The 23054-nt window shown below is 52.1% G+C and overlaps 1 protein-coding gene across 2 annotated transcripts in view; it reads right to left on the bottom strand.

Annotated features, from left to right (window-relative positions):
• The window catches only part of MAPKAPK2 (MAPK activated protein kinase 2), a 50775-nt gene extending 30794 nt beyond the window's left edge, over positions 1 to 19981 (bottom strand). Inside the window, exons 1-2 of one of the 2 annotated variants that reach the window (XM_084976912.1) lie at positions 19950 to 19981; positions 19329 to 19651 (exon numbers count right to left, since the gene is read on the bottom strand). In XM_084976912.1, coding sequence (XP_084833038.1) covers positions 19329 to 19646 — 318 coding nt within the window. In that variant the 5' untranslated portion in view covers positions 19647 to 19651; positions 19950 to 19981. Of the gene's footprint in view, positions 1 to 19328 lie in introns of both variants that reach the window. The other variant, XM_003130462.7, reaches the window with a different exon arrangement.
• Between the last annotated feature and the right edge of the window lie 3073 nt (positions 19982 to 23054).

Here is a 23054-nt window from a genome sequence, read left to right as displayed (position 1 = left end):
CACCTGCTTCCTCCTGGCAGCCAGCTCAAGGTTCAACACTATCTCCCCCACCCCCCACCAGCCAAGGAGGAGGCCCAGAGATGAGGGAGCTAACTCCTGCACCCCTACACTCCAGGACCAGCAAGCAGCTGCCTCCAGATCACCAGCTCCCCCCTCCCCCCACCTCTTCGCTGAGCAAAGAGCCCTCAGCAGCCTGGGCCTCGAGCAGGGATGTCTGCTTGTGGCCCGTCCCCCGACGCTGCACACTGTCGCTTCCCAGGCATGACAGATGTAACTGCTATTCAGCACACTCAGGCCAAGACAAAAGCCTTCTCCAGAAGCACAAAGCCAGCAGGAATGCAGACAGGCCAACTTCAATAGGAGCCACCTGCCCAGGGCCCTTCTCTAGCACACCCGCAGCACGTGCACACATGCACACATGCACAGACACACACACAAGCGTGTGCACATACACAATTCTATAAGCCTCTCAAACCTGTGCTGACATAAAGTCAGGTGAATTTTTCTCTGAATCACTGGAACGTTCTCCCAGAGCAGAGAGGCTATAAGTCCATTTCTCAAACAGTATTCAGTAGGATGTTAATAAGTGAAAGGTAAAAACAGGGCCCTATAAATATCAGACTCACCAGGTTATACAAAGTCAAAGAGATTTTTTTTTTTTTACTACAGAACTTCTCAGAGCCTTTAGAATATAAGTGTGCATCGTGGAATGTTTTCCCGACTCATTTGATCACAGAGCATCTCAGGACCGGTGTTCCACCAACACATCCAAGATTTTCCAGAGCCTGGAGAAATGAGTGGCTCTTCCTTCATGCTCAGCCAGTCCCAGGACACAGCTCTTCTACCATTTGGAATATATAAGGAGTACTGTGCTTACGCGTTTCCCCTTCAATAAGCTTCCAGTGATCAGATGAGCCAACAGATTCATGAACTTCCCAGTTCAGTTCAACCAGCGACGAAGCTTCTGCCAGGACCATTAGACCTTCAACCAAAAGACCAAACCGCTACACACACTCCAGCCAACCCTGGCTGTGTGACTCATCTGCGCTTATGTCACCAAGGACAAGGGTTTGACTCCAGATGAGCCAGCTGGTTCTATTCCCCTACCAAGACTCCCCCCTAGACTCCCCCACCTGGTTTGCATTTGGCTACAAGGGTATCGGAGTGAGGGAGGGGGACACCTGACCTGTGGTCAGTGAGCAGTCACCACCTTAAGAATCCCACGTGGTCTGGCTGAGCTCACCCATTAATACCGCTAAATTGAACAAAGCAACCTGAAAGGAACAGCAGGGCTAACCAAGCTTGACCAGCAAGAGTTCTCACCCAGCCTTCCTCCCAGCATGGCAGTGACAGACACTCAGACGTGGCATTGACTGTCAACGTCTCCCAGAAAGTTCCACGTTTTCATGTTCCAACTGTATACCTCAGATTATCTCTTGGAACCTAGGAGCAGTCCTCCCCTAAAAAAAAAAAAAAAATCGCTTGTCGGACAGACCCCTTCTACGCATTGAAAAAAGAGGCTGAGTACCCTGGGGTGAACTTGTAGAAAAGCCCCTTCGGCGGCCTCTCTGGTTTGCTGGTGCGGGCTTTCGACTTCATCCACAATAAAACAGACTCTGAAAGGGCGTCTCCCACTGACCTCTGCAGCCCAGCACAGAGGCAGCCGCCCCCCATAACCCCGTGACAAGCTGCAGGCCGCTCACCAGCCCCCCACGCCTCACACAGGAAGCCACTGCCTCCTAAAGCCTCTGCCCTTGCTCTGAGGCCACGGACTGTTTCTGGCCTGCCTGTTTCTCAGAACACCTCTGGTGGAGATGGAGATTGTGGTTACTATCTGGGCACCAACCAAGAGTCTGGGGAACTCCTCGTGCTCAATTCCGACCTAGGAAGGGAGGAGGCCCTGTGTCAGCCCTCCCCTCCCAGCCCTAGTGCAGGAGAAGAAAGCAAGATGAGAGACCACGAGGTGGTCGTGAACAGTCTCCATTTATCACCAAATACAAACATGCATGCTCTGTCATCTTAGGCAAAGGCCCAGAGTTTATTCCTACCCTATGTTTCCAAAACTTCCCTTCTTGCCCACCTGCCCAGTTTCTCTAGAAACTGGGAATGAACAGGAATTCAGACAGCCCTTCCTAGTAAAACACCCCTCTTCCATTCCCCCAAGCCATCCCAGACCCCGCCCCAGGGAGCAGACACAGAAAAGCCCCTTCCCTGGCTCCTGCCAACACCCACGCCCCCAGGCCTCTCCCCACCCTGGGCTCCTCAAGGCTTCCTTGGTTCCATCATTCCACTTATCTTCTTGAACCGGGAGGGCTTGTGTTTGGACATAGCTGCTTCTGAAGCTGACACTTTAATTCTGGATTGGAAAAACTTTATTGTTTAAATACCAGTTTTGCCTCTGAGGCAGCCAGGGCTCCACACACTGTGTGTTAATTATCAGCTGCTAAACAGCACTTTTCTCAAATCTGATGAGGCCTGAGGCCACTGGGGGTAAGAATGCTGGTGCTGGAAAGGGGGCTCCCGCCTGTCTGTGGCAGGCGCCTCAGAATCCAATAGTCAAGCAGGCAAGAAGCTCACCTGTTTCTGTGGCTGCAGTGCACCTCAGCTAAGTGCCTGCACTCTGCTTGCACTGGAGGATACCAAACCCGGAAGACACAGCTCTGTCCTCAGGGGCTCAGAATCTAGCAGGGCAGGACATGGGAGCGACCGTCATTTAAGCTTAGAGCCGGAGTTCCTGTCATGCGCGGCTCGGCGGAAATCAATCTGACTAGCATCCATAGGACGCAGGTTCAATACCTGACCTCGCTCAGTGGGTTAAAGATCGGTATTGCCATGAGCTCTGGTGTAGGTCACAGACGCGGCTTGGATCTGGCGTTGATGTGGCTGTGATGTAGGCTGGCAGCTGCAGTTCCAATTCGACCCGTAGCCTGGGAACCTCCATATGCTGCAGGTACGGCCCTAAAAAGACAAAAAAAAAAAAAGAAGAAGAAGGATCCTGAAAGGATGTCACATCCCTGCATCTCTAGAGGCCTTGGCCAGCTGAGCACTCTGAAATGGGGGGCAGAGCACTCACAGCTCTGCACAGGTACCTGCAGCAGGCTGAGTGCAGATGATGGGCCTGGGGCATCTGCGAGACTCTGGAAAACTCCACTAGCAGAGATAGTATAACTTCAGGGAACCAAAGTGTGACTCAATAAACATAAAACTTTAAAAACAGGAAAAAAAATGTTTTACTAGTAAGATTTTCTTGGAACGGGGGAGGCTCCCCCATCACTGAAGGAATTTAAGAATAGGTTCAACGGGTTGCCAAACACAGATGATTATCACAGGCAAAAATACACATGCCTGAATCCCACCTCTGTAGTCTTGGACTCAAAAAGATACAAAGAAGGGAGCCTCGGAATCTGTATTTTCCAATGGTACCCACAGGTGATTCTGAAATTGACTTGGTTGGGAGCCACTGGGCTAGACGACCATCTGCTGGGATGGAGCCCTAGACAAGACAAACCAAACACTACCGAAGGTCCCTTCTAAATGACCCACCTGCTTTTTACACTCTCACCCGGGCCTCCAAACCTCTCCTCAGGTTCCTGCACAAATCCCCTCCAGGCTCCGCTAACTCTTTATCGGGGGGGGGGGGGGGGGGGGTAGAATGATGACCTCAGAGTCCGGTGCCATCTGAGAGAGCATTCTGCGATAATGGCATGGTTTCCATCTGCGCTGCTCTATGTGGAAGCCACTGGCTCTATGCAACCCTGGAGCACTTGAAATGTGGCTAGGGCTATGGAGGAACTAATTTTTAATTTTAAATAGTCACATGTGGCTGGTGGCCCTTGGATGGGCCAGGGCAGCTGGCCATGAAAGAGGGCTTATGTATTCACCCCAAGATTCACACAAACAAGTAAATTCTAACTCTGCTGCCTCCACCACTTCTTGGAGCTCACCTCCAGCCTAAAGAGACCCAACTGGGAGTTCCCGTCATGGCATAGCGGTTACTGAACCTGACTAGCATCCACAAGGACATGGGTTCGAACCCAGGCCTCGCTCAGGGGGTTAAGGATCCAGCGTTGCTGTGAGCTGTGGTGTAGGTTGCAAACGCGGCTCGGATCCCACGTTGCTGTGTCTCTGGTGTAGGACGGCGGCTACAGCTCCGATTGGACCCCTAGCCTAGAACCTCCATATGCTGTGGGTGTGGCCCTAAAAGACAAAAAGACCCCCCCCCCCCAAAAAAAGAGAGAGACACACAACTGATGAGGGAGAGATTAAATTCAAAGAAAACAACAGGAAAGGAGGTGCTCTGTGTCAGCTGTACCAGAGACAACAGGTACAGAGAACAAAGGGCCTGAGCAAAACTCCTCAGCCCACAGGACTTCGCCCTTCTCTGCTCAGGAGAGCAATTAACACCAGCGGTGTCAGCAGCCATCACCCCATCCCGGAGAGTAGGGCCAGCTGGCTGGTGAAAGCACCCAGCTTCATCCAAGCAAGTGGACCTCATTCTCAAGGATAAGCCAGCACATCCCTTAGCTGTCAAAAGCTGGAGTCTCAAAGTGCTGGTTGGTCCTGGAACTTGGCAGTTGCTCTGGGGTAGAGCAATTCAAGGGAGAAGAAATAACACTCACACACACAAAAAACCCCACTACTTTTCCAGACTTGAGAAGTTTTCAGCAGGAAGATATATCATCTGCACACTAAAAAACACAACTGGACCCCTGCCCAGGTACAGCACAGAGGCCAAATTCAAGCCTGATCCAGGACTCCAGATTCCCCTGGGTGGTCTTCCAGCCTCGACTGCTGCTCCCACATTTTGGGCTTCCTTTCCCAGCATCTTCCCCGACACACGCTCTGAATCGGCCAAAAAGGGTGGTTATCTGAGCCGAGACACAAGTCCTGCCTCACACCTTCTGGGGCACCAAATGCACACAGACCAAAGCCACCGCGAGAGAGGCCAGGTGGGGACCAGGAAGCACCTGCCGTATTTAAACAGCTCTCGCTCTCGGGGCGAGAGGCCAGTAGGCAACCTTCCAGGAAGGAGCTGGTGCGGCTGGTCTCTCACCTGGAGGGCAGTGGACAGAGATGCTTTCTCAAGGCCTCGTCAGGCCAAGCTGCCGACTCCCTCCCTCCCTCCGTCCGTCGACTTGGGAGAGAAACTGCAGCAAGGCAGGCCCTCAGAAGCACCCTGGCAGGGATGAATGGGAGAGGAAGGATGCGAGAAAGACCACATCCATCAAAGACCAAATACTTTTTCTGACGTTTACTGGAAGACTTTTTCCCCCTTGCTCTATAAAAAGAAAGAAAGAAAAAATGTTGCAACTTCCTTTGTCACAGCACATGCTCAGGAAAAAACAGGCCCAATCCATTGCTTCACATTCCCATATGCACCAACGGCCAGCACCATCCTGAGCCCCGACTTTTGTTGGCCCAGTTCCCAAGAGGCAGGAGGCAACGATGGCCAGAGCTGGGGTGCAGAGAGCCCCCAGCACTCCATGTGCCCTGCCCACCAGCCTGCCTGGAAGGCTCAGCACAGGAAAGAGGAGAACCTCAGCCGCAGCTGCAGCTCGGCTAGCTCTTTCTCATCACCCCCTTCCCCTGGCTCCATGGGATGGTCAACGTAATCCTGAGCACTTCCCGTTACCAGAAAAAATCCCTGGGGTTGAGACCTCTTCCCTCCTCAGCCAACAGAAGGCAGCGGGAGTCTCAGCAGAGTCCCTCCCGCTCCTCCCCTCCACTGGCCAAATTTCCATCTGCAGTGGCCCCTGGGCATGGCACAGGTGTGAGCCCAGACCAGGCAAAGGTGACTCCAGCTCTGACCTCTGTGGCCTTGAGGAACCTCTTGTCTCTGTATCCTTAGGGGCCCTGACACCACCACTTTCCCATCACCAGTTCCCGGCACCTCTAGACAGGTAAAATCAGAATCAGACCACCTGGCCGACCTCCATCAGAGACGTACCACCTGTCAGAGCGGGAAGATGTATAAGGGCACTGTCCGAATTTGCCGGGGGAAGGGGGGGGGGGCATTCCTTTTATACACAGAGGTGTTCCCTCCTCCTCTAAACGTTAAGTTCCCAAAGGCAGGGCTCCCATCTTATCATGGTAGCAATTTGCACAAAATAAGCATTCCATAAATATTTGATGAGAAAACAAAGAGCTGGATCAACTAAGTACTGAATTATAGTGGAGTCACAGAAGAACTATTAAGAGAGGCAGTATTGCAAACTACTTATAGAGCTAGACACACCCATCATTAATAGCCTCGGGGCTTTGTACTTGTTGTCCTAGTACCTGCCCCTACCCCTTCCAGGGATCACTCAAAGGTCACCTTTGCAAGGAAGCCTTCCCTGAGCCCCTATTTAAAATTTCGACACCAAGCACATGTTCCTAGCATTCCAGTGCTGCCTCCCCTCCTTTATTTTCTCATTTGAACCCATCACTCTCTGACAAGCTGTATCATTTATCTGATTACATTTAGTCTGTCTCCCCCTGTTAGAATGCAAGCTCTGTGCAGACAGGACTTTTTTTGGGGGGGGGGGGGAATCTGCTTGGTATACTGATCTACCTCTCCAGAGCCTGAAACAACACTTAGCACTTAGTAGTAGGTGCTCAATAAATAACTGCTAATGAATGAATGATTCTGAGCATCTTTCCTCTTCTATAAAATGAGGACTAGAGTTCCTGTTGTGGCTCAGCAGAAACGAATCTGACTAGTATCCATGAGGACACAGGTTTACCCCTGGCCTCGCTCAGTGGGTTAAGGATCCAGGGTTGCCATGAGCTGGGGTGTAGGTCACAGACATGGCTCGGATCTGGTGTTGCTGTGGCTGTGGTATAGACCAGTGGCTGCAACTCCAATTCGACCCCTAGCCTGGGAACCTCCATGTGCCATGGGGGCAGCCCTAAAAAAAAGACAAAAGACAAAGAAGGGGAGGGGCTTTTACTGTGCAGTATTATTTTAAGGATTAACAAGAATGTAAGTGAAACACTTAACAATGCCTGATACATCATAGCTGCTCAATAAAGACTTTTGATTAATCGGGGAACCTTCACAGTGTTGCTAAACTTTCAACAGTGATCTGAAGGAGACAGAAGGCAGAAGATTGCTGTGTGTATCAAAGTCATGCTGCTGTTCTGATCTATCCTCAGGGAGGCTGCAAGAGTCATTCTTGGCATGCTAATTAATTTTCTAGAGTGGTGAGTTGCTTGCAGGGGGGCTAGAAGGCACCCTGAGGCAAATCCTGCTTAGAAAGGCAGGGGTCTAGTCTAAGCGGCTAGAAAGAATTGTTCTAAATCCCTCTCATCTCATATAGCAGAGGTATTAAAGGGGTCTGAACCCAAGGGGTGACCCTGACTAGTTGCCCTGCTAGGCTAATCCTGCCATCTGGGCCTCCTGATGGCCAGTCAGCAGGGAAGACAGGAGGCAGGCACAGAGAAGAATTAATGTTTATAAACACTGGCTGAATGGTTGAATGAATAAAAATACTACAGCCAGGAGGAGGGCGAAGAACATCGGCCGGCAGAAAGTTGAGACAGAGGGGCTGGCTCCCAGGCCGGGAATCCCTGGAACCTGGACTCACCACCTCTTTCCCAGCAGCAGGCTGTGTTCCTAGCAGTGGGGCTGCAGCAACAGTAATGAAGAAAGTGCTTCAATACAGGAGATCAAGTCTGAGCCCTTCAATTTACAAATGAAGCAACTAAGTGAGGTCCAGACAGTTTCGAGGACTTGCAGAGGACCGCATGGCCAGGTAGGTCTCTCAGATGCCAGTCCAGTCCTACTTCCCTTGCAAACCTGTGGCACGGAATTAAGTGGTCCCCCAAGGTGCAAACCTCTGACCTCAGTTCCAGCCATACCGTGCCCAATGCTGGTCCTCTTGCAACACACAGGAGCAAGGCCAGCAGACAGATCACCTGGGACTGCATCTGTGTGTCTCTGCTGTGTCTGGGGCTGCCTAGAAGATGCCAAGAACTGTGGGAGAGCTGGCAAGCTCCACGTCTGCCCCTCCCTCCATCAAAGTTCTCCAAAGGCCAGAAGGGACATGTCCGCAGTGCAACAGGAAAAGGAGGGGGGACTCTGGGATGGGGAGGAGGAGGAGGAGAGGCATCAATGGGAAACTGTGGTCAGGGCCCTTACCAGAACAAGAACTCCGTTAGCAGAAAGACAAGGTGCCAGCTTGAGTCAGCATAACCGAGTGGTGAAGGGAAGAGTGCCCAGAAGGCTGTCCTGAGAATGGCTTCTTAGCAGCCAGGAGGATCAGGGAGGGCCACTTAGGGGAACACTCACTACAGCCCCTGACTTGAGCCCAGGCCAACACTGCCCCTGACCCACAGGCACCCCCCTCAACCCTGAGGATCACCACTAGTACCTGATACTTAGGTAGAAGCATCACTATTTTTCAGTTATCACACCTATAAGAGGCAGCTAGGTATAATACACAATGCCAAAACACTTGGAATTTTTATTTTTATTTATTTACGTTTTTTTGGCCACACCTGCAGCACGTGGATATTCCTGGGCCAGGGATCAAAACACACAGAGACGACCAGAGACGACGCTAGATCCTTAATCCACTGCACCACAGTGGGAACTCCAGAAATACTCTGAATTTTTTTTTTTTTAATTTTTGGTTGCTGTTTTTATTTGTTTGTTTGTTTGTTTTTAGGGCTGCATCCACGGCATATGGAGGTTCACAGGTTAGGGGTCAAATCGGAGCTGCAACTGCTGGCCTACACCACAGCCACAGCAACTCGGGATCCGAACTGAGTCTGCAACCTACCCCACACAGCTCATGGCAATGCCAGATCCTTAACCCACTGAGCGAGACCAGGGATCGATCCTGTGTCCTCATGGATACTAGCTGGGTTCATTTCCACTGAGCCACAATAGGAACTCCCTGATTTTTTTTTTTTTTTAATGACAGCATATGGTCACTAACAAAAATATGAGGCTATGAAAATAATTGAGATGTGGGTTTTCAAGGAACTTACAATATCTCCACTTTGCACATGGAGAAATACATTTTAAAATGTGAAACAAAAGGTAAGAGTATCTCAGCAAGTGTGATGGGCAGGGATGCAGGAGAGTTGCATCTGGCTTCATGAAGGAGCAGCATGTGTCCAGGGTGGGGTGGGTAGATAGGGTCAGAGGTGGGGATGGGGTGGGAGGGTAACAAAGATTACAGAGGACAAATGGGATACAGACCTTAACTGAAGGTGTGGGGGCTGGAAGGCAGAGTTCTATAGGAAGCAGCATATAGAAGTCACTTAAGCTGAAGCTTAGCGTACATTCAGAAAAAAAAAAGCAGATGGGATTCAGGATCTGAGAAGGGTTTGGGAATCTCCTGTACGCTGTGGGCAAAGGGAACTCACAGAAGGGTTTAAGATGGGATGCTCCACGATCAGAGCTGGGCTTTAGGCACACTAATCCCCACGCTCCCCAAAGAACCGAAGAGACAAGACCTTCATTCCGAGGCCAAGGTTCTCAAGGTCATCCAAGTGTCCCACTGCCCATCCCACTGCCTCCTCTATTCTCTAGTCCTTCCTTCTCTAATACCACCTCAGGCTCAATTTTATTTTCTCTTTAGAAATCTACAGCCAGGTAGCCAGCAGAAGTCCATGAAACTGGGGGGAGTCGAGTGGCAGCGAGGGGGCACTCACACCCCGTCTACATCCTCCTAAGAGCACAGGTGCCTGAAGTACTGCCAGGGGGAGGGGGACACTGAGGCAGTGAAGTCCCTGAGAATGCCACACAGGCTCCAGCGGAAGGGATGTGGTGCTCGTGAGCCTGGCAGCCAAAGGAAAGAACCCTTGTCGTTTCTGTAAACGTGAGTTTACAAAGCAGCTTCCGCTACACACTCGTGCTGCTCCCCGGGCTGGCCAGCCCGGCAGAGCAAACCAGGCAGAGCTGACCCGCTGCAAGCTCCAGGGCGGGCTGGTCTCTTCACCAGTCCACCTGCATTCCTAGGATGCTCCAAGTTCCATACACGTGGCCTCAAGGGCCCAGGGCTCCCCCTCTTCCTCCCGCCCCTCCCCCCACCCTTTGAACTCTGCAGAAATTGGGGCCTGACAAGCAACCTGCAGATTCTTCTCTTAGAAAGGCTTCCCTCACCTATGGGCTCCTGTGACGCCTGGCCTTTAAAATGCTTCCGAGCCGCCCTCGAAGAATTACAGAAGCCAGGCAAGGAGGCCCAGGACAGGGACCGGAGAGGGACGCCATGGCTACTCCAAGGACAGGAGCTCCTTCTGTCAGAGTTAAAAATAAACTCTTAGCAATTTACACCCAACTCCTCCCCTCCAGAGGCCAATGGGCCTTGGCAGAGAAATCTCTCCCTGCAGAGGAAATGAGGCCCCAGGGGGAACAGGCAGGAGTGGGCAGCGGTGGAGACAGGGTCCCGGTACGTACCTCCAGCTAAAGGCAGAGGGGCCATACACGTTCTGATCACTCTCCCCCATGCACCCCTTCTCCCAAATCATCCCTAACCCCAGAAAATGGACACAGAACCCTCCTGTGCCATGGTTAGTACCAACACCTGTCCAGGGATTAGAAAAATCAACAAGAGAATGTCAAAGTCAAGCTAAAGGAAATACTCTATCTAACCCAGTCAGATAATGACCCAGTTATCTCTGGGTTAAGCAGGAATCCCAGCTTCCTGAGCCCCTCTCCTTGCCTTGTTCACCTGCTCTCCAGGATCCATGGGCCACCTCAGTGGACCTCAAGACACACTGCCCCCCACAGTCAGGAGATAGACAGGACCCATGCTCTCTGTGACATCCTGCAGGTGGCTGAGCTGGGAGGGCCAGAGGGGCCACAGCCTGACTCATGACAGAGGTCCTGAGAGCCAGGGCCCAGTTATTCTTGGAAGCCAACGAGATGAGGTCACGCTTTTGAACGTGGTCAACTGAAGCCCCGGAGGTGGTGGAGAGCGCTTAGCAACAGGGCAGGAGTCCTGGGGCAGGCAGCACCCTCAGTCACAGGGCGGTGGGGGTGAGGGTTCTGCCCGGCCTCGTGCGGGCTCCAACGCATCCTCACACGCCTTCTGCGGGGAGGCCTGCTCGTGGATGGAGCATGGCAGAAGCCAGAGCTAGAGGCCAGCACACAAAGTCTCACTCTGCCAAACCCGCTTGCCCCCCTCCCCTAGCTCCACGGAGCCTCAGCACATGAATCTCCTGGGGAAGCAGCAACTCTTGACTCCCTCGAGCATGCAGAAACAGAAATGCAAAACCCCGAAGCACCCACCAAGCTCAGGCTAGAAGGGGTGAGGGGTGCCAGTGAGTTTGAGAAACAGCTCAGCCTGCAGCAGGAAGACCTGGGACAGATGTCAGGGCCTGGCTGCCAGGGGAGACTGCACCAGTGGCCGGTTTATTTTTAGCTCTTAGGACAGAGGGGCTGAGTGACAGTTCTGGGCCCTGGGCAGGAGGCCAGGTTACAAATGTCCTGGGTGGGCTGGGAGCCTTGTAACAACATGAATAATCAAAAAGGCAGCAAAGCCATCAACTCAATCACCTGGGGAGGGGCTGAGAGGGTGAGACGCCCCTGGGGGCATGAAGGGGGAGCAACAGTCAGGGGAGGGTCTGGAGAGATTTCAACTCTGCGTCAGGTTCAGGTTCAAAAGAACCATCACAGAGATAAGCCAAACAGAGAAGCTGGCACCAAAGGTACAGCCCCCTCCATTCCTTTCATCTTGAGACAGACAAGGCTTCCAACAGCGACCCTGTAGCTTTAGTCACTACTCTTCACCTCCCAGGAAGAGTCCTGGATGGACACTGGCCATGGAGATGCCTGGAAACGTCCCTCAAGAGTAAGATTGGCCTTTCATATGACCCTTTTAGACAGCTCAGGTTCCTGGTGGAATAAACATACGGCTTGGCTAGTCTGAGAAGGGAACATCAGATAAAGGTTGACCTTGGAGCCCCGTCCCAGCCTCTACCACCTGCCAGATGGCACACAAAGGTGTTTATCGGGTCAGAGAATAAAGACCCCCCCCCCCCCAAGAACTCTATTCTGCTAGAGGTTGAGCACAACCCTATCCCTCTTTTCACTGCATCTCTTCTTCCTCCGACCAAATCTTCCCGCCCGGCACTCAGTCCAGGGCTCCAGGGCTGAAACCACTGCTTTCGCCCTGAATGGGCAAGAATATGAGAAAAGAGAAGAGACATCACCAGACACCCGCCTCTCCTCAGATTCCTCATCCTCCTTGTACCCAGTCCCATAGATGAGAAGTCGTAGCCAAATGGACCTCCCAAGCTCCCCATCGGCTCTGGGAATCGGTCCCCAGCTTTCACCTCAGGACAGCCCCAGCCTACCCTATAACTGCACAGACCCAGCCACCCACCAAGGCAAAGCCTGACAAGTGGACGGTGGGCTGGGTCGGAGCCCCTCACTCCTCGGTCAGTCAGGTGCTGCGTGCAGGGCACCACCTGCACGGCCAACCCCAGTGGCCACGCCTGGCCCCACAACGTCAAATGGGAAGGAGTGTCAGATGCAGAAAACCAAGAGTTTCCATCTCTACCCTGAGCCACCCCGACACTAAGATTCTGATTTCAGGGAAGGAGCAGATTCACACCTCACTGAGTTCCACAGCCCGCCCTCCGTGCTGAGGCACTAGCTGGAACACTTCACCAAGTGTGCACACGTGAGAAGGAGCAGCTGGTCAGTGCCGATTATTAATTAACCGGACAGAAGCTGCCCCAGAGCCCGGCAGTAAGCCTATCGAAAGGGCATCCGCACTGGCCCAGATACTGCTCATGGTCAGACATGGAGCAAGTCAGCAAGCCTCCTGCTTCCAGCACAGCCCTCCACTGACCCGAACTACCACGTCCCAGGATCCACAGGTAGCCTGACCCTCTGATGTGTGCACTAAGGCCTGGAAAGTTTAAGTGACCTAGTCAAGGTCATAAAACTAGTTAGCAGGGCACAAAGACTGGATCTTTGTTCTTTCTTTCCCATCTAGCACATAACCCATTGTCACAGGTTCACGCCTAAATCTTCATATCCATATATATCCCTACAAAATAGCAGTATTCTCCTAAAGACTAGAAAAGGTACAAGATCCACTTTTAGTTACATGCCTGGTGTACATCAAGTTGCTCGGTGGTGTGGCCCCGTCTCTTTGCCAATGGCCCAGTTTCTAAGGGGACTGATGTGGAAAGATCCCAATGACCAGTTAGTGGAGATGAGGTTTGTACTGCCAGGTCCACAATGCCAGTACTTCTACCTCCAGCAACCAAAACACAAAAGAAACCCAGACCAAGGGGAGGTGCCAGCGAACCAAGTGCCAAGACAGTCTCTGATGCTGACACCAGATAAGACCTTGGATATACCGGTGAAGCTTTCTGGACTCGCCAGCCCCTTCCTCGGTAAGGTGGAAGGGGTCAAGAAAGATGATCAAGGGAGTGTCGTGAACTCTAAGGAGCTGTGGGGTGTGGGTCCCTTTACCACTGAGCCTTAAACCATTACCAAGAGCAGCCACGGCCCTGTTAAACACAAAGAACAGCTCTGTCCTGCCCACCCACTTCCGGCCAGGACACTGAAACACCTGGAAAGGTGAAGCACAGGGAGGAGGGGGAAAAGGAGCCCCCACAGGACCCTTGGGAAGGCTTGAAGCAGAGTAGAGGAGAGGGAGGCAAGAGAGGATGACTCCTGTGCCACAGACATCAAACCACCAGGGAGAAGCTGCATTGGGGCACAGGAGGGCCTCTTGGGAATTGTGAAAGGACTCAGATGCTGATGGCCTGTCCTTCCCCGCCATGGCTGACATTCCTGCTGGCACAGACTCCACACACCCCTGGGCTCTGCCGGGGAGGGGGACGCTCCCCCCCCACCTTCAGGATGTGGCCAGGGATTAAGTTTGCCTCCAGCAGTCCTGACGCTTGGCTCCTCCAGGCCTCTCCCTGAATCTCCTGCACCTGCTACTTAAGTAAAATCATGAACTGGTGATGGTCCAGCTCCTCAGATTCCAAGCAGTCAAAACATCTTAATCACAAATACCAATACCTTCACCCTCTAAAAAGGAGCCCCTTCACTTCCCAGACACCCACCAAGGTCTGGTCCCAAGGCCTGGGGCTGTTTTTCTCCCCTCTTCTGACAGTCAGTGATCCCACTTCTTAGCCGGAGATTAGGTTCAAGCTCTACCAAAGCCCAGAATTCACGAGTGAGAAAGAACTGTGAGCCGACCCAGCTTTAATCCTGCCTCAGCGGATGCCAAGAGCCCCGCTGCAGTTGACAGGGGCCAGGGCAGGGCCCAAAAAGAGGAACAGGGTCTCTGAACCCAGAAACTAGACCCTCCCTCAAAAAACCACAAGCCTCAACCTCAGAGATTTGTAACCTTTCTTTCTAACATCGTGATAGTTTACTTTATGCTCCTCTAACACTTTAAAACCTGCTTTTGACACAAAGATGGGTTGGGCTCAATTCTGAGCCGCCAGCCCTGCTTGCTCCCTACCTGATCCAAGTTCCCCTCAGCTCTCCCCAGGACAAGGCCACCATCACCTCCATGTGCCCATTCCTCAGAGGCCACGCAACGAGGAGGCCACTCAGCTCCTTCTGTCCTCACAGATTTCCCGCTTTCAAAGCTCCTCTATTCCCAAGCACACAGTTTAACCCCTAGACCAGCAAAGTCAGCAGAACTTTCCACAAGGACAAAAACATCCTTCTCGGAGTTCCCAAAGTGGCTCAGCGGTTAGCGAACCCGACTAGCATCCATGAGGACGCAGGTTCAACCCCTGGCCTCGTTCAGTGGGTTAAGGGTCCAGAGTTGCTGTGAGCTGTGGTGTAGGTTGCAGGTGCGGCTCAGATCCTGCATTGCTGCGGCTGTGGCGTGGGCTGGTAGCTACAGCTCCGACTGGACCCTTAGCCAGGGAACCTCCACATGCCGTGGGTGCGACCCTAAAAAAAGACAAAAAGACCAAAATATAAAAGTCCTTCTCCACTGTTCAATTCAGTAGCCATTAGCCACATGTAGCTACTTGACATGTGGCTAGCAACGGATTTTTTAACTTCACTTAACCTAATACATTTTAAGTAACTTTAATTTTTTTTTTTTTCGGTCTTTTGTCTTTTTAAGGCCACACCCGTGGCATGTGGAGGTTCCCAGGCTAGGGGTCTAATCGGAGCTACAGCTGCCTGCCTACACCACAGCCACAACAACACCAGATCCAAACCGAGTCTGAGACCTACACCACAGCTCACGGCAACACCAGATCCTTAACCCACTGAGCGAGGCCAGGGATCAAACCCGCAACCTCACGGTTCCTAGTCAGATTCATTTCTGCTGCACCACAAGGGAAACTCCTAAGTAACTTTAATTTAAATAGCTTTGCATGGGTATTGGCTACCATATTAGACGGGGCAGTTCTAATCTGTATTTGTTAATTTCACCTTCTCCCAATCAGCTCCTTGACCTCCAAAATTTTAAGATCACTTTACATTATCTGTATCTTCCACACAACTAAGCATATGGTAGGATGCTCAGCAAATTGTTAACTACCTGTAACCACAGTGGATACAGAATGAAACTTTCCTCACCTTGTGATTCTATCCAGCAAAGCCCGATTTGGGACACGGCCCCTCACCCAGCCACACTAAGTCTCTCCCTCCCTGACAGGTGCACAGCATAAGCTGTGCTGGAAAGGATGCTCCCTGCCCCATGAGGATGTGGGAGGCCTGGCTCTCTCTCTAACAGTGTCCAGACCAGCCATCGGAAGTTCTGATCAGCTCCCCCTCAGAACACTAAGGAAGCCACATGGCGGTGACACAAAGTCACCTGGAGAGGAAGGACCGCTGGAGAAAGGAAAGGAGAAGGACTTTGTTTCCTCTAAACCACACAACGGAAAGACAAACAGAGATAAGTTATGACCACAGTCTATATTTTGTAAAGCAATAACATGCTTCACCGAATCAGAGTCACACAGAAGAGAGGGACAACAGTGCTGGCTTTAATTAAATTTGTTCGGCTGATACCTAAGAGTCACCATGACACAATGAAGCAGGAAGCAGCTGAGGAACCCCACAGGGAATAGGACCAATTACTGCACAAGCGGATTGAGACTAGGCATCCCTACCAAAGAAACAGTGAATAGAATTCTCCCCTTGCACAGAAAATAATAAGATTCCCAGCAAACACCTCCTTAAAGGGGGAAGGGGTGGGTTTAAAAAAAAAAGGAGCTTGTGAGCTTGTTACTACAGACTAAAAACTCATGGAGCTGCTGAGTTGGTTTATAAGCTGCGCCTCCAGCCTTGGGGATCCCTGCTGTCGAGGCACCAAGTTCCCCCAAAGCCCCCTGGCCAACAGTCACGGAGGGCCTGTCCAGAGAGCAGCATCTCAGGCTACAGGGGCTCTGGAGCAGCAGCTGGTCCCAGGTCCAAGCGTGCTGAAGTCCCTGCCATTACCAAGTGGGAGAGGCCTGCGACCGAGTGTCAGCCGTCTTGGGTTCTAATCCTGTCTCTGCCAAGTGCATGACTGTATATACCTCAGGCACGTCTTTGCTCTGGGTCTAGGTTTTCTCATCTGCGACATGAGGGGGCTAGACGAGATGACCTCTAAAGTACCCTCCGACTCTGAAGTACAAATATGACTCAGAACTTCACAAAAGCGGCCAGGAGAGACGGTGAGGTGAGGTCACAGCCACCCACCAAAAGGCATTTAGATGGCAGATCTCTCAGGTGGAGGCAAAGAAGAAGCAGGCGAACTGCAACTATTTTCGAAAGTACCGATTGCATATATAGGACTAAGAGGTCATCAGACCACAGACAGTGACCGGGGCGTCTGGGCGGCCGCGACCTCCCCATCCACTCTCAGAGCTGTGAGGCGGCCAACAGCAGGACTCCCCGAGGCCCTGCAGCTGCCCTATCGCTCTCTGCCCTAAATGCCCAGGAATGGCCTAACACCCTGTGTAGAGCAGAGGTCTCCTCCCTCTCTCTTCAGGCACCTTCCTGATGGGGCAATCCCTCCTGCCCCACATCTTCCTCCCTTGCTTAAGCATCAAAAGACTCCTGGTTTTGAAAATCATTTCACTACTCAGCGCCTACCGTTCAGTTCATCAAGATTCAAGATCTAGAAATCTCTTTGGCGTGTGTCTTTGGAACAGGATTCTCTCAAACCGGATTTCCCCCACAGCTGTAATTAAGTCTTAGCTGATATTTGGATATGGAAGTGCTGTTGACACTGCTGTCAGTCTTTGAATGCCTCGCCCCTTCTTTCTTCCTCTGTTATTAAGTTTTTACACAAAGATGTGTGGGAAATCTACCATTTAACAGTTGAGTCAACTTGTAAGATCTGGGAGAAGGCTGCCTGTCAAAACACACTCTGACTTCAGTCTTCACCCACTTCTAACCTGAGAAGGACAAACGAGGAGTGTTATTTAACATACTGCTGGATCTTTCCTGTCAAAACTCTTCAGAGGAGGAAAATAGCCAAATCTCTCTCCTATTAATTACAACAGAAATCTGGATTGCCACCCAAAAGCACTGTAGAGGGTGGTTTTGTGTGTCTACTAAATGGAATTAAGGAGCAGAAGTTGAGAGCTTTTGTTTTGAAGTCTTTATACAATATTTCATCTATCCAAGCAAATAAGCAGCCAGTGTCCCCAAACTGCTGATGGGTGAAGGCAGATGGTGTCTCAGAGGGGACAGAAAACTCTCCTGGAAAGAATGTCTGTCACTTCCTCAACAGTACAGGTTAACTGTGGTCAAACAGTATCCACTCTACTCCACTCCCCAAGGTCAAAGCCACGGTCAAACAACCACTCTCCCTCCCTGCCCCCAGTTATGAGTAGGGAAAGAGCAGTCTAAGGCACAAACTGGGTTCAGGATACTGATATATTCCTTCTCCGAAAGTCAACACTAAACAACCAAAGGGCCACAGTAACAGCTTATAGTAAAAGCCAAAGAAATCTGACAGTATTGGGGCTCGCTGAAGCTTTCCCCCAAAAGGAGGATGGAAAACAGCAAGAAAAGAAGGTTAAAGGTCTTAAAATCTGTCAGGTGGACAGGCTTGCCTTCCACAATCCCCAAGCACCAGGGTTTTATTACATCTAATTATATATTCCAACGGTTCCACCCCTAACACATATCTGAGTTTTGTATGAATAGCTGAAACACAGGTAGCCGTAGGGGTTGAGGGGGAAGAGAAAATATAACACAGGAAGTATTTTTCTCCCCCTCCAATCATTGAAACACCTCAGGGGAAATAGGCATTATGTGTCACCTTTAGAGATGTGGTTTGATCTGAAAGCCCTCTGCGGGGAAAACCTTTTTAGTGACCCTAAACACTGGCTCCCACTGGCATTGAGGACCCATCTGTCTCATCAGATCTCGGAGTCCATTCTGTTTAACTTCTCACGTAGATATTCTCACTTAACTCTCCATTCTCCCCACTACCCTTTAAAGAAAACAAACAAATAAAAGAGGGAGCTCAAGGAAAATGCTCCCTCCTACGGTCCACCAATCGCCCATGTCCAGGACTCAAGTGGCCACCTCCGATTTGCGGAATCAGCACGCGGGCCAAGCCTTGGTGTACAGATCCGGTTTACAATGATCAATGGAGCTATGGAAACAGCAGACACTGCGCGTGAGCCTGCTGGCCTCCCATCTGGAGCCTCACAGGCACTGAAGGTAGGAGGGGGCCTGCTCTCGGATCAAAACAATCCCTCCCCCGCGCCGGGGTGAGGCGGGGGTGCGGTGTCCCCGCGGAATCTCCAGCCTTGCACCTCCTGGGCCGGCGCGCCCCAAGGCCGCTCACCCGCACTCTCGAGGCCCAGGGAAGTGAAATCACACATTCCGGCTCCCAAATAAGGAGCGAGGCTAAATAAACCTCTGAGATCCGACTTCTCCAAGCCAACCGACCAACCAACTCAATGAGTAATGGGCCTTTTGTGCCCGCAGAAAGAAAGAAAGGAGGGAAGAGAGGATGGGGAACAACCACCTCCGAAAATCACTTCCTTGAGACAGAGGGGAAATGAGCTGAAGCGGTCCCGAAGCCAAACCGTTGCGACTAGGCTGGATCCCGCTCAAACCCAAAATGGCAGAGTCCTCACGAGTCCTCTCGAGTCCCCGCCACTCACACCCGGAGGTGACCGGAAACTCGATCTCGGGCGGCGTGGACCGCCGGGACCTGACCTTCCTGCGGCCCCTCGCCCCCCCTGCCGCGAACTTGGAACCCCTCGCGCGCGCGGGATGGACAGCCCTGTCGCGGCCACTCCTCCGCAGCCCTGACGCCCGTCAGAGGCAAGCGTCGCGGCGATCCTGCTGAGCCACCGGGCGCTTCGGCCGCTCCGGGACGCCAGGGGTCGTCCCCGGGAGCCCCCCTCCGCCCGTCCACTCCTCCCCTGGCCCCTAAACCTACTTTTAGGGCGAATTTCTCCTGGGTCCTCTTGTTGAAGATCTGCAAAACTTTCCCGTTGATGCCCAGTCCCAGGACCTGGGTGGTGACCTTGTAGTCGTCGATGATGGCGTTCTTCTTGATCTGCAGGCTTGACTTGACGTGGAACTGGGGGAACTGCTGCGGGGGCTGCGGCGGCGGCTGGGCCGGCGGGTGAGGTTGGGCCGGGGCGGGGGGCTGCGGCGGCGGCGGCGGGTTGGGGAACAGCACCGGAGTTGGACAGCATGGGGCGGCCGCGGCGGCAGCGGCGGGCTGGGGAACAGCACCGGAGTTGGACAGCATGGTGCCTGGAGACGCGGGAGCAGCGGCAGGAGGGCTCGCGGCCGGCCCCTCCTCCGGCTCCGGACAGGGTCCCCGCCACCCCCCGCCCGGCTGCGAAGTTTGCTCGGGGCTGGAGCCGGCTTCCCCGCCCCGACCCGGCTCCAGGCTCGGCGGGTCGCGGGGCTCCGTGGGTCCCGCCGTGCGCCGCAGGCGCCCACCGGCCCAGTTCCCTCCCTCCCACCCTCCCCCCGGGGGCCAGGCGCTCGGAAGAACGCGGGATGGCGGGGGCCCGGCCGGGGGGGAAGCCGCCGCGCGACAAAGTACCCAGCCCGGGGGCCGGCGGCCGCGTCACAGCCTCGTCTGCGTCCGGGGCCGGTCCTTAAAGGGGTGGGTCGGAGGGGGCAGGGCTTGGGGAGGCGGGGCGGAGCCGGAGAGGTGTGGGTGTGGGGGAGGGGCTGGCCTTAAAGGGGAGGACGAGAGGCGTCCGGAGTGTGGAGGAAGGGAGCTGGGAACTGGGGCTCTGGGCAGGGAGTGGGGACCGAGAAATCCTAGTTCTTAATTAATCAGGGCCACGCAAAGGGAAGGGGGAGGCGTATGAAAGCAGCTGCATAATCAGATAGAAAATCGACTTTTCTCCAATTGTCTGGCTCTTCTAGACACCAGCAGCTGGGGGGTGGATTTTGAAGGCGAGAGATGACTAGTAAGAATCAGCCAGACGAGACCACGGGGTGAGCTGGAGTTACAGAGGCCATTCATCCTAGGAATACGGAATATTTCTTCACTTGGACACTTTCGTATGAATTTTACATTTCTTTTCTCATAAATTTGTTTTTCAGTAAAGATTTGCTGTTGTCAAAATATAAGCAATTTAGTAATTATACTTCTGAACTTTTTTTTTTTTCATGTAAATGAGTTTAAAAGCGGTACAGGGTAGGAAGAGGATGGACGGACATCCAGACTGCCTGAATTCAGGAAGCCTCTCCATTAACCAGCTGTGGGATCCTGAGCAAGCCAGCGCACCTCTCCCAGTGGGAAGAATAGGGTGTGGGGCGAAGTCCAGGAAACTATGTACCAACAAGGGAAAGTCTGAGAAATAGGTCCTGATTTCCAACGTGAAAAAAAGACCCCAAAGTGGGTATTTTTGAAGAAGCCGAGTTCTAGTCCAGGGTAATGCCATGTCTCTGTGGAAGAGAGCAAGGCTCTAGCTGGACCTAATTAGGAAAGGAGATTGGGGAGGCCCTACATATAAGCTGCCAGGGGGGTTCTGTGCATATTCTGATGGGTGGTTGGGGATGATCTTCAAATGCGCCGCTGCTGACCTCTTGCCCACTCGGACTAGTGGACCAGTTGAGAAATAAGACAAAGAAACCAGACAGGGGAAGACAAAACCTCAGCTTAATTACTGATAAGGCTGAATTAGAGAAGGTGATTTGACCTATGGCCATTTGTGGCCCCTGGCATGTTTCCCTAACCCTCTAGAGCCCCCTTGTCCGCAGAAACTCAGCTCAGGGAGAAGCAGAGAAGGGAACATCCTAAGGACAGGTGCCCTTGGAGACGGAGCCCAGACAGGCAAGGAGCTCCAGGGAAGGAACGAGGGGTATTCTGAAAGGTAGAAGTTACCCTCCCAGCACTACCCCTTCCTGGACTCACCCCAGGGCTCGCTGCATGGGCCAAGGAGAAAAACAGTTCCCTTAACAGGAATACTAGCTCTTTTTTTTTTTTTTTTTTTAATTTTTTGGCCACACCCCCAGGCATTGCAGAAGTTCCTGGGCCAGGGATAGAACCTGTGCCTCAGCAGCGACCCCAGCTGCTGCAATGACAATGCCAGATCCTTAACCTGCTGAGCCACCAGGGAACTCCAGTACTCCTGCTTTCTGAGCTGAGTTTATTTAGTGTACACCTTGACTTTGCAAAGTGCCACGCTCAGCCTTGCCCTAGTGGATGATGCCAATCTGTGGGAAAGAAAATAGATACCAGCAGGTAGCATGAAGCAAGTCTGAGAGGTGAAGGCAGAGGGATTCTCAGCTATCTGTAGGAGCGGAGTTTCCTCTTGTGCTGGAGGTTGGACACGGTTAGACAGTTCCCCATTCTTCCCACTCCTCAAAGATAAAAAGGCGGCCTGCGGCCACAGAGATTGAAAAACACCTCACCCGTTCTACAGTACTGCTGTCACCTCCTAAAGGCACACACACAGCGGATGCCCAAGGACTGAGAGAGAAGGATGCAGGAATGAGGAGGTAGAAGCATCCGATGCACAGTCTCAGCTGGACTGGGGCTGCTCAGGGCTGGGAGTTGATCCTTTTTCCTCTGCAGGGGGCTTCCTACTGCTTGGCACTGAGCTTTCACCTGCTTCTCTCCACGAGCCTAGAAAGAGGATGAACTCTTTTTGCCCTTACAGAGCAAGGCAAAGTGGAAAGAGAATAGAATTTAGAGACAACTGACCTGAATTCAAGTCTATCCTCTTTGTATCTGAAAAAAAAGGGAGAAAAATAATCAAATCGAGTGTCAGGGCTGAGTGAGAATTAAATGAGACGGTGTTCATGAGAACGCCTCATAAACTATAGATGATCATGAAATAGTAAATCGTATCATTATTGAGGCATTGCCGGCTTGTTCCTCTGCTCTGTGCCCACTGCCTGGGGATCTGTCCCTGATATCAAAGCCACCTTCCTATCTAGCTGGGGCTCTGGGGAGATGCTGCAGCCCAGTGACCCAGGAATAACTAGACAACTGAAACCCCAGCTGGGGCTTCCTCCTGGAATTACAAGGACCCATTAAGCCAAGGGGGCACACAAGGACTCACAGTACACAAGAAATTACATAACCTGCGCACACAGCACCCAGAAAACACACACATATGCAAACCCAACACATAAGCACAATGTGCCGGCATGTAAAAAATACAAAATAAATGTCTAATGGATGAATAACAGCTAGGGAGTGAAATGGACTAAAGGAAGAGCCTTAGATTGGCGAGAGATTCAGTCTTAAGTTCCATTCCAGGCCTAACTAGCTGTGTTACCTCACGAAAGTCCCATGCCCTCTCTGTTCCCTCCCTCTTGCTCATCTGTGAAATAGTGACAATAACATCTCTCCTGCCTCCCTTGTAAATCTATTATAAGAATAAAATAAAATATTTTTTCTTAGGACACAGAAGTTCAAAGTCCTATTTGTATATTACCATGCTTTCAACCATCTGTAATCAACTACTTAAACAGTCTGTTTGTGTGTTTGTTTACTTTTCTGGGGGGCCGCACCCACAGCATGCATAAGCTCCTGGGTCAGGGATCGAACCCCAGCCACAGCAGTGACCTGTGTACAATAGTGACAACATCCAATCCTTAACCTGCTGAGCCACTCGGGCACTCCTTAAATCGTTTTTATGGATGTGTGGAAGCACTTCATAAATTAAAAGTTTCTACAAATAGG

Source organism: Sus scrofa, chromosome 9 (assembly GCF_054392235.1).
Source record: "Sus scrofa isolate SSC_HxYL_T2T_F1_AM1 chromosome 9, Sscrofa_HxYL_maternal_Yorkshire_Landrace_v2.0, whole genome shotgun sequence".
Classification (NCBI taxonomy): Eukaryota; Metazoa; Chordata; class Mammalia; order Artiodactyla; family Suidae; genus Sus; species Sus scrofa.
This window is presented reverse-complemented; position numbering and strand designations above follow the sequence as displayed.